This window comes from Urtica dioica, chromosome 1, assembly GCF_054948205.1.
Source record: "Urtica dioica subsp. dioica isolate 48M chromosome 1, U.dioica_male_clone48M_v1_H2, whole genome shotgun sequence".
NCBI lineage: Eukaryota > Viridiplantae > Streptophyta > Magnoliopsida > Rosales > Urticaceae > Urtica > Urtica dioica.
The window spans coordinates 15,639,690-15,651,842 of record NC_142756.1 but is presented as its reverse complement, the minus strand read 5'-3'; the positions used below and the strand labels follow the sequence as shown (position 1 = coordinate 15,651,842).

General features: G+C 40.7%; 1 protein-coding gene across 1 annotated transcript; it reads left to right on the top strand.

Moving 5' to 3' along the window:
* Positions 1 to 7,289: 7,289 nt before the first annotated feature.
* On the top strand, positions 7,290 to 8,912 carry LOC149407492 (uncharacterized). Its single transcript, XM_089620439.1, has 6 exons — positions 7,290 to 7,387; positions 7,474 to 7,572; positions 7,987 to 8,091; positions 8,175 to 8,256; positions 8,383 to 8,484; positions 8,817 to 8,912. Exons 1-6 carry the CDS (start codon positions 7,290 to 7,292, stop codon positions 8,910 to 8,912), a joined length of 582 nt encoding a protein of 193 aa, XP_089476565.1.
* Positions 8,913 to 12,153: the final 3,241 nt, after the last annotated feature.

The window sequence follows — 12,153 nt, the reverse complement described above, 5'->3', positions numbered from 1 at the left end:
TGGATTTCTTTTGATCTTTCTCCACAGTTATCTTGGCCATAGTGATTGAATCTGTTCCTCCTCTGGAAGTCATTACCTCTTCTATTTTGCATACTCGGTGTAGACTGCTACCCTTTATCTGTTTCTCTCTGGTTGACCTTCTTCATGAATCTGCTAAACTTCTTAGCAAGGTAGGCAGCCTGCTCTGAAATGTCACCATCCTCTTCAGCATCCGAGAGTACTTTAGCTTTGATATCCACACATTTGTTCTCCTTATGTTTCTCATTCACTTTCATATTCATCTCAAAGGTTCTAAGAGATCCCATCAGCTCATTAAGTCTCATTTCCCCCACATCATGAAGTTCATCTAAGGCATACACCTTTATGTTGAATCGCTCTGGAAGAGTTCTCAGCACATTTCTTACTAGTTTTGCATTATCAATAGGTTCTCCCAAGGCAAAAGATTCATTAGAGATATCATAAATTCTAGCACTGAATTCAGAGATTATTTCATCTTTTTTCATCATGATATTCTCAAACTTGGTAGTAAGCATCCGGAGACGTTGAGATCTGACTTTATATGTACCCTCGTGAGCAAGTTGCAGAATATCCCATGCTTCCTTGGCAATTTTGCAGTTAGAGTTCAGCTTGAATATATTCTCATCAACAACAGAAAATATGGTGTTCATAGCTCTCGAGTTTCCCATGGCATCTTTATGTTGATCTGATGACCACGTATCTTACGTGAATGTGGTCTTTGTTCCTTTGTCATCAATGATTGTAGGAGCAATCCAAGCATTCTCAATAGCACTCAAAGCTTTCTCATACATCACTTTCAGAAAAGCGTTCACCCGTGTCTTCCAGTAGCCATAGCTTGGTCCTTCCAAAAGCGGAGGTCGACCGGTGCTCTATCCTTCTTTAATGTTAATCTCAAAATTAACACACCTTAGTAGACATAAATAGATCACACTCTTTATATTGAGTGACCTACTCTGATACCAATTGAAATTACTTAACTTATACTTAGAAGGTGGTTCAACAATGTCGGTGGAATCATTTGTTGAACAACTGATTGATTTTAGCAGGATTAATCAAATAAAAAAATTAAACAATCAATCAAACAGAAAGCAATAAAAGACACCAACCTACTCAGGAGGACTGATACATCTGATGGTGAAAAACGATCCACTATCTAAATGATCGAAGGTACAAGACTTAGGTTTATAGACTCGCTCTCAAATGCCTAGCTTCTTTGACTTTTCCAATGGATGGCAATATGAGCTCCCCTCAAATCAGAGACTCCTTATCTTTTTCACGCGACTCTTCCTTTTGAAGATCACACGATCCTCTCCCGAAGATCTTCTTAGCGTACCAACGCAAAAACACGCACTCACAAACTCCGTACAAATAAAGCACTGCAGCAAAAGTTCCTTGAACCAATTATCGATGAAGATTTTCTGTTGTAATGCAAAGTGCCAATTGACCTAATGTAACCCTAAAAAGGGTTTTGTAGGGGTCAACAAAAATCTCCGCGAATTAGAACTATCTGAAACTCAAATTCGATCGTATCTCCATGATTTTTGGAACTAAAAATACAATATTTTTAGTTCAATTCGAGCTTGAGAAAATTGACGTAAGTACTCCGGATCTTGAACTTGGTTGAACAACTTTTTGTAGCTTCGATTTGAACAAGCGTTATAATTTGTTTTGTCAAACTAGAATTTATGCTACAGGCCAATCCAACAATAACATCTTTATATGAGAGATAACTCTATTTTGTTTGATATAATGTGCGAAGTCATACACCAATAATATTATAATACGTGAAAGTTTAGTGTATTTGGGTGTCTCTTTTTATGCTAAATTTTCAATTTGTGAAAAATTGTTGAAAGCTTAGTGTATTTGGGTCTCTTTGATGCTTATGAAATACGAAAATGAAATTGTTCACAATACTTTTTTTGTTTTTGTTTTTCCTAGAAAATTCGTTAGCAATACCTGGTCCACCTTTTCTTTCATTTTCCCCCCCAAAAAAAAAAAAAAAAAATTGTATATGTGAAGTATAATATCCAAGAAAATAAATACAACTGTATTAGAGAAAAAAGACAAATATTAGTTGGCAGTGTTTTGTTATGTGAATTTTAGGTAAGAAATAATTGTCCCTCTTCATGACAACCCACATCTGTTCCAATGCTTCGAAATCTATAATATTACGCTAAATAAAAAGTCAATATATTTTAATAATTTTTTCGTGGATGAACTGTAACTAGTCAATATATATATATATATATATATATATATATATATATATATATATATATATATATATATATATATTACGTTCACTCACTATTGTTAGACATGGATTTATGTAAGATACATTAATACAAAGAGAGATTTGATTCCAACTCAGAATAGACTCATATTTTGTATAATAAGAATGGATTAAAATTTGGACATGCAATTCAAACTATAAGAATCGGGTTTATTTTTTTTAGAATCGTGACTTAAACTTTAAGCCTAATTTCGGATAAATTGTGGACTATGCTACCTTGACGTGGAAATTTTTTATTTTTAAATTTTTGGTGATATGAAAATATTATATTGGCTATAACATATATCCATATATTAAAACACACACACACACACACACATATATATATATATATATATATATATATATATCTATATCTATATATATATATCTATAACATAGATAATAAAGAGGAGAACATTTTCAACTTTCATCCACACGCCGCCACGTGGCGGTTTTTTTTTTCTTGCGCCTTTTCGGTGTTTTTTTTTTTTTGTGCCTTTCCGGTTTGTTTGTTTGTTTTTTTTTTCTTTTTCTTTTTCCTTTTTACTTTGCCTTTCGTTGGGTTTTTTTTTTTTTTTTTTTTTTTTCAATCTATTTTGTAAATCCTTTTTTAATGTTTTTTTTTCTCCCTCTATCATCAATATATTTTGTATAATTTTTTTTATGTATTTTATAATCATAATTACTAATGTTATATTTCATTGGTTCTTTTTTTTTTTAAATTTTTTTTCAATCTATTTTGTAAAATTTTTTTTTTTATGTATATTGGTTTTTTCCTCTCTCTCTCATCGATATATTTTGTATAATTTTTTTTTTATGTATTTTATAATCATAATTACTGATGTTATATTATACTATGGCCCCGTTTAACATAACTTTGTTTTTAAAAAAGTGCTTTTAGATTGTTTTTTTTTTTAAATGACAAAGTGTTTGGTAAACTGTTTATAAAACGGTTGTTGCTGGTAAAATAAACTGGTTTAGCGTTTGGTAAAAGAAATATATTATAGTTAAAAAACTAAAATAGACATGTTCTTAATAATTAAATAATAATTATTCATATGCTTATTTATATACATATATATAAATAATATTTTGTACGAGGATATTACAATAATTTATATAGCAAACTTAAAAACACTTTTTCTAAAAGCTAAGAATCCTAGCTTTTCCCTCTCATGTACAAAATCTAAAAACGTTTTTGAAATTTTTTGTAAAAACAGTTTTGCCAAACAACGGATAAACAGTTTAGTTTTTTCTAAAAACAAAAACAAATCTTTTTAATCTCAACCAAACGCAACCTATATCAATAACATACATTATTTTGAGTGTATGTTAGTTTTATATTTTCTTTATTAGTTTCTCTTTGATATTTATTTTCCTTCACCTTATATGTGTCTCCATATTTATATATATATATATATATATATATATATATATATATATATATATATATTGTTTTTTTCCCTCCCACTCTCATCAATATATTTTGTGTAATTTATTTTATGTATTTTATAATCATAATTACTAATGCTATATTATACTGTGGCCCCGTTTGACATAGCTTTGTTTTTAAAAAAAGTGCTTTTATAAAAATTGTTGTCGCTGATTTTCGGACAACGATTTAGGAGCCCAAAGTGGTTAGACCCAAGGCCAGACCAAGTGGTCTCACTTCGGCTCGAGCGTGTCGGACTTGGTATCCCAAGTCGTCCCTTAGCTGTGAATGTCCCTCGAGTTCGTAAAAGTACCTGAAAAGGAGTAAAGAACAGGTGAACTAGGAAGGGAAAACAGAGGGGGTGCCTCTGTTTACCTCTCCGACGCTCAACATTAGTAGGATTGAGGTGGAGTATAGAGGTTTTAGAGGTGGTGAGAGGCCAAAGATGAGCGAAACGAGTGAAGTACGGGTTCGACAGCGTTCCGGGACTCAAAATTGGATTACATGTACCAAGGGAGGGACCCCGATACTTATAGGCGACCAAGGGGCATTTTGGGCATCCCCTTGGCCGAAGGCCGACCTTGGGTCGGCCATGGAGGTAAAGGCCGGCTCTGAGGCGGCCTTGGAGACGAGGGCCGGCTCTGAGGCGGCCTTGGGGACGAGGGCCGGCTCTGAGGCGGCCTTGGAGACGAGGGCCGGCTCTGAGGCGGCCTTGGGGACGAGGGCCGGCTCTGAGGAGACCTTGGAGACGAGGGCCGGCTCTTAGGCGGCCATGGAGGCGAGGGACGCCTCTGAGACGTGGAGGCCGAGTTGAGGTCGAGCTGAGGCCGAGGTCGAGCTCGTCAGGCCGACGTCGAGCTGAGGTCGAGCTGAGGCCGAGGTCGAGCTCGTCAGGCCGAGGTCGAGCTGAGGCCGAGGTCGAGCTCGTCAGGCCGAGGGATGCGAAGTCGAGCTGAGGCCGAGGTCGAGCTCATCAGGCCGAGGTCGAGCTGAGGCCGAGGTCGAGCTCGTCAGGCCGAGGTCGAGCTGAGGCCGAGGTCGAGCTCGTCAGGCCGAGGTCGAGCTGAGGTCGAGCTGAGGTCGAGATCGAGCTCGTCAGGCCGAGGTCGAGCTGAGGCCGAGGTCGAGCTCGTCAAGCCGAGGTCGAGCTCGTCAGGCCGAGGTTGAGCTGAGGCCGAGGTCGAGCTCGTCAGGCCGAGGGATGCGAAGTCGAGCTGAGGCCGAGGTCGAGCTCATCAGGCCGAGGTCGAGCTGATGCCGAGGTCGAGCAGAGGTCGAGGTCGAGCTCGTCAGGCCGAGGTCGAGCTGAGGTCGAGATGAGGCCGAGGTCGAGCTCGTCAGGCCGACGTCGAGCTGAGGTCGAGCTCGTCAAGCCGAGGTCGAGCTGAGGCCGAGGTCGAGCTCGTCAGGCCGAGGTCGAGCTGAGGCCGAGGTCGAACTCGTCAAGCCGAGGTCGAGCTCGTCAGGCCGAGGTCGAGCTGAGGTCGAGCTGAGGTCGAGCTGAGGCCGAGGTCGAGCTCGTCAGGCCGAGGTCGAGCTGAGGTCGAGATCGAGCTCGTCAGGCCGAGGTCGAGCTGAGGCCGAGGTCGAGCTCGTCAAGCCGAGGTCGAGCTCGTCAGGCCGAGGTCGAGCTGAGGCCGAGGTCGAGCTGAGGCCGAGGTCGAGCTCGTCAGGCCGAGGGATGCGAAGTCGAGCTGAGGCCGAGGTCGAGCTCATCGGGCCGAGGTCGAGCTGATGCCGAGGTCGAGCAGAGGTCGAGGTCGAGCTCGTCAGGCCGAAGTCGAGCTGAGGTCGAGATGAGGCCGAGGTCGAGCTCGTCAGGCCGACGTCGAGCTGAGGTCGAGCTCGTCAAGCCGAGGTCGAGCTCGTCAGGCCGAGGTCGAGCTGAGGCCGTGGTCGAGCTCGTCAGGCCGACGTCGAGCTGAGGCCGAAGTCGAGCTTGTCAGGCCGAGGTCAAGCTAAGGCCGAGGTCGAGCTCGTCAGGCCGAGGGATGCGAAGTCCAGCTGAGGCCGAGGTCGAGCTCATCAGGCCGAGGTCGAGCTGAGGCCGAGGTCGAGCTGAGGCCGAGGTCGAGCTCGTCAAGCCGAGGTCGAGCTGAGGTCGAGGTCGAGCTCGTCAGGCCGAGGGATGCGAGGTCGAGCTGAGGACGAGGTCGAGCTGAGGCCGAGGTCGAGCTCGTCAGGCCGAGGGATGCGAAGTCGAGCTGAGGCCGAGGTCGAGCTCATCAGGCCGAGGTCGAGCTGAGGCCGAGGTCGAGCTCGTCAAGCCGAGATCGAGCTGAGGTCGAGGTCGAGCTCGTCAGGCTGAGGGATGCGAGGTCGAGCTGAGGCCGAGGTCGAGCTCGTCAGGCCGAGGTCGAGCTGAGGCCGAGGTCAAGCTCATCAGGCCGAGGTCGAGCTGAGGTCGAGCTGAGGCCGAGGTCGAGCTCGTCAGGCCGACGTCGAGCTGAGGTCGAGCTGAGGCCGAGGTCGAGCTCGTCAAGCCGAGGTCGAGCTGAGGTCGAGGTCGAGCTCGTCAGGCCGAGGGATGCGAAGTCGAGCTGAGGCCGAGGTCGAGCTCGTCAGGCCGAGGTCGAGCTCGTCAAGCTGAGGTCGAGCTGAGGCCGAGGTCGAGCTCGTCAGACCGAGGTCGAGCTCGTCAGACCGAGGTCGAGCTGAGGCCGAGGTCGAGCTCGTCAGGCCGAGGTCGAGCTTGCAGGCCGAGGTCAAGCTCGTCAGACCGAGGTCGAGCTCGTCAGACCGAGTTCGAGCTGAGGCCGAGGTCGAGCTCGTCAGACCGAGGTCGAGCTGAGGCCGAGGTCGAGCTGAGGCCGAGGTCGTCAGGCCGAGGTCGAGCTCGTCAGGCCGAGGGATGCGAGGTCGAGCTGAGGCCGAGGTCGAACTCGTCAAGCCGGGTCGAGCTGAGGTCGAGGTCGAGCTCGTCAGGCCGAGGGATGCGAAGTCGAGCTGAGGCCGAGGTCGAGCTCGTCAGGCCGAGGTCGAGCTGAGGTCGAGCTGAGGCCGAGGTCGAGCTCGTCAGGCCGAGGTCGAGCTGAGGCCGAGGTCGAGCTCGTCAAGCCGAGGTCGAGCTGAGGTCGATGTCGAGCTCGTCAGGCCGAGGTCGAGCTCGTCAGGCCGACGTCGAGCTGAGGCCGAGGTCGAGCTCATCAGGCCGAGGTCGAGCTCGTCAGGCCGACGTCGACACAACTTCAAAATGCACATTAGAAGACATGGGATTTAAGATGTTCTATAAAATGCACGACTTTAATAATCTAAATTTTCGTTTGGATTTTCACGTCATTTAAAAAACGTCTCAAATAAACTTTTGAAGTCAATAAAATAATGTCTTCAAAAGATATATATAAATTTTTTTAAAGTCATTATATCTAGTTTTAATTGAAACAGATAAGAAAAGCTACCAAAGTCATATCACCTTGTGGTTCTGCAAGAGTTTTTGCATCTTAGTGTGGTTCACAAAATTATACTAGTTCTTTTGAAATACCGCCAAGATTGGATGAACTATGGGACCGTATTAAAGACTGGGAAGAAACGAAAGCAGGTTATATCTACTTTGATGCCTCAATTATGGGTGTTGCTGTAAACATGCCAATCTTTAAGGAGGATATTAGACAATTTTGTATCATGCAAGATATAGGATCGTCTGCAATAACAATATATTTAAGGTATGATTTACAAACTTTATTATATTAAGTGGTGAGTTTCTTTAATTTTTTAGTAGTTGACATTTAATTCGAAATTTTACCTACAGATATTTATATCATGTGTTGTACCAAGAAGGGAAGACAAATTCTGTCTCTTTCATAGAGCCTTCACAGATTGCAAAAGATATTGGAACATCTAGTCAAAGGTCGACATGTATTACAAAAAAGATGGAAGTTTTACTAGAGAAACAATTATTATATATCCCTTTGAACACCGGGTAAGTCTTTATCAAGTGATTTGTTATTTTTCATTTCTTAGTTGGTCAGTCAATGGTCTATGCTCAATGGTTTATGCGCTGTGAAGTAATTTAATATGAAAGTCCTCAACATAAATTGGTAAGAGAGAAAAGAAAATGAGATCAACTTGGGAAACATAATGTACAACATCAAAATCAGGGAACAAGCCTAAATGATATATGATATTATGAAGCTCACCTTACCACTAACACACCCAATCTCTCTCACTTCGTCTTTCATGAAGGAAGTGAATAAAATATTGTGAGATGAAACGAATACCACTGTTTTCTGACATTGTTATCTACGTTTTTTTTGTCATGTAGAGGTCATTGGACATTAGTTGTGATTGATGCTTCAGCTAAGATGGCTTATTACTCTGACCCACTGAGACAAACTATGAGCAAAGACACTTATGATATGCTTGATGAGTAAGTGTTTTTCTTCATTTCTTATTACACTTATTAGCGACGATGCATATATTTATTTCTCACGTGATATATAATCATGCTAGAGCCATGATGAAGTTTGCATTGCTCAAAGGAATGCGCAAAGTACAGCCAAAAAGTTTGTATTTCAATTTAACACATTGCAATGTAAGTATAGCTGACTTTTTTTTTCTTATAAACCTTTAATTTCTTACTGATCTCTGCATGTTTTGTAAGTAAAAAAATTGTAATATGTCTGCAAGTTTTTTAACATATTTTTTGCTTTCATTTTAGTGCCCAAGACAACCGTCGACTTTCGAATGTGGCTTTTATGTACTGAGATTCATGCATGACCTTATAACTGCACGTGACTTTTACACTGTTGTTGATTCACATGTAAGTGTATGTGTATATATATATATATATATATATATATATATATATATACATATATAATGATGCACTTACGCACATATTCTGCACTTCAGTGCACTACCAGGTATATTTGAGTGCTAGTCTATCTCAGAGGTACCGTTAAAAAATGTGACTTCTTTCATACAGGTTTCTACCATAAAATAAAAATGAAATTAGCTAGTCTCTACCAGGTTTCTAATAGTTATACAATAAGATTGCCAATAATCTTCCCTTTTTCAGTTATATATTTGGTTTGTATGTTTTATTATTCATATAATCTTTCCTGACCTCTTTTTGTTATTTTGAAAATGTAGTTTGATAAAAGATCATTATATACGGCTGATGAAATCAACGAAGTTCGAGCTATTTGGGCGGAATGTGTAATTGAAGGATTACAACTTAAAGTCTAACTAGAAGTTATGCTTGACAAATGAATGCAGCTTCTTCCCAAGGCATGCTCGTTTTTACACTTTCCATTTGAATCCAATACTATAGTTGTTTTTGTTGTCACTTCGTACATTTCTGCTGTATTGCATTATTGCACTTTGGATTAATATATTGCATTTTGAATTGTTGATGCCAATTTGAGACTATAAATGAATTTTTTTTTTTTGGTTATGCTATTTGTAATTATAGAAAAGGTATTGAAAATATTATGAAAATATGATCATGTATTAAATATATTATGAAAATATTTAAATTTCTCAAAATTAATAAATTGGCGCATCCACGTCAGCATCCCAAATTGACTAATAAAAACGTCTTCTAAATTGCACCCATTTAAAAATAACGTCTTCTTTATTAAAAAAAATAATAATAATAACGTCTTCTTAATATAATTATACGTCAGCGATATGCAATTAAGACATAAAAAAAATGTCTTAAAAATGAGTACATGTCAGCAACATTGATTATGTCAGCGTTTATTACGTCGTTTTTTAAAGAATTATAAAGACTCTTATAAAACGTCTTCATAACTTGTCCACGTCATCTTTTATTGATGACGTGGAACCATTTCAAGTCGTTTTATAAAGAGATTTAAGTCATTTTTTATAATTCTACAAAGACATATAAAAAATGTCTTTAAAGACCCCTCCACGTCAGCATTTCTTTGTCTACGTGGACACTTTTCTAAGTCATTCTATTCAAATATTAAGTCATTTTTTTAGGTGATTTGAAGACATTTGAAAAACGTCCGGCCGAGCTCGAGCTGAGGCCGAGGTCGAGCTCGTTAGGCCGAGGGATGCGAAGTCGAGCTGAGGCCGAGGTCGAGCTCATCAGGCCGAGGTCGAGGTCGAGCTGAGGTCGAGGTCGAGCTCGTCAGGCCCAGGTGGAGCTGAGGTCGAGGTCGAGCTCATCAAGCCGAGGTGGAGCTGAGGTCGAGGTCGAGCTCGTTAGGCCGAGGTCGAGCTGAGGTCGAGGTCGAGCTCGTCAGGCCGACGTCGAGCTGAGGTCGAGCTGAGGCCGAGGTCGAGCTCGTCAGGCCGAGGGATGCGAAGTCGAGCTGAGGCCGAGGTCGAGCTCATCAGGCCGAGGTCGAGCTGAGGCCGAGGTCGAGCTGAGGTCGAGGTCGAGCTCGTTAGGCCGAGGTCGAGCTGAGGTCGAGCTGAGGCAGAGGTCGAGCTCATCAGGCCGAGGTCGAGCTCGTCAGGCCGACATCGAGCTAAGGTCAAGCTGAGGCCGAGCTCGAGCTCGTCAGGCCGACGTCGAGCTGAGGTCGAGCTGAGGCCGAGGTCGAGCTCGTCAGACCGAGGTCGAGCTGAGGCCGAGGTCGAGCTCGTCAGGCCGAGGTCGAGCTCGTCAGGTCGAGGTCGAGCTGAGGTCGAGGTCGAGGTCGTCAGGCCGACGTCGAGCTGAGGTCGAGCTGAGGCCGAGGTCGAGCTCGTCAGGCCGAGGTCGAGCTCGTCAGGACGAGGTCGAGCTGAGGCCGAGGTCGAGCTCGTCAGGACGAGGTCGAGCTGAGGCCGATGTCGAGCTCGTCAGGCCGAGGGATGCGAGGTCCAGTTGTTGCTGGTAACAAAAACTGATTTAGCGTTTGATAAAATAAATATATTATAGTAAAAAAACTAAAATAGACATGTTCTTAATAATTAATTAATAATTACTGATATGCTTATTTATATACATATATATATATATATAAATAATATTTTGTACGATGATATTACAGTAATTTATATAGCAAACTTAAAAACACTTTTTCTAAAAGCTAAGAATACTAACTTTTCTATCTCATGTACAAAATCTAAAACGTTTTTGAAATTTTTTTAAAAACAGTTTTGCCAATCACTGGATAAACAGTTTTGTTTTTTCTAAAAACAAAAACAAGGCTTTTTAATCCCAACCAAACGTAGTCTATATCAATAACATACATTATTTTGAGTGTATGTTAGTTTTATATTTTCTTTATTAGTTTATATTTGACATTTATTTTACTTCACCTTATATGTGTCTCCATATTTCATTGGAAAGCGAACGCAAGTCTTATTTACTCATGAAAGTCTAATCAATGTACAAAATAAATTTTTTACATTTTATTATTTGTTTATGATTTTTAAGGGTTTTTCTTAATTGCCGGTTTCTTTGGTGCCCATTGTTTACAAATCTTGATAACACAAATTAACCTCTACAAATTTTACTTGTTATTATCATTTATAATATGCTAAAATCATTCGCGCTACGCGCGATGCTGAAAAACTAGTATATATATATATCCATACAAGATATTATATGACCTGGGTCACCTGGCATATGAAATCGTATATGCACCAAAAGATATACAGTGACAATACACAATTGAATGTGGTTAAAGAAGATTTTGGGTAGATATGAAGTGCTTTATAGTCTTTTTCAAGGAAAATAGAAGATGCTCTTTTGCTCACTCAACAAGTCACTATTTCATTCAAGTAAAGGGATAAAGATTGTCTCTCTCACAAATGTATGTAGTAGATGAGTAACACCTAAAATGTCAATGAAGAAGGACCGAAAGCAGCGCTTTTATTTATTTATTTATTTTAATTATGAAATATCATTTAAAAGAAAAAGTATGATAAATTCAAGAATAGTTAATTAAGGCGCAATATTCTTTTATTGTTTCTTTTTCATACACTACTGATGCGGAGTTAGCTCTTTAGTCCTATTGAATGATGCTTAGCTTTCAACGCATTAAACTTTGGTCAAATAATATACGTTAATATAAGTATAAAAAAGCTATACTTTTTCGTTTTAATAAACTTTATGGCGTGATCTTCCCAAACACTTAATTCATCGTAAATTTATTTGAAAAATGAATGATAAACTTACAATTCGAGTAGTGTTTCTTTGGCTGGAAACACTGATTTTCTACAAGTCATAGATGTATAGTGATAGTTCGATTATGTAGATATCCTTTATCCACATATATATCGATGGATATTCCAAAGACATGACGTCTATTTCTTAATTTTGTATACACAAAACATAGTTTTCATATATATGATCTTTGTAACATAAACTTGCAAAACAAAAAAAATAAAAAAATAAAAAAAAATAAATAAGAGTAATAATATTAAATTTGATACATTAACATTAAAAAAAATTATGCGGTTACTCGTTATGGAGTTGACAATAAACTTTCTAAAACATGATTTGAGAATAGATACATTTGTAAAT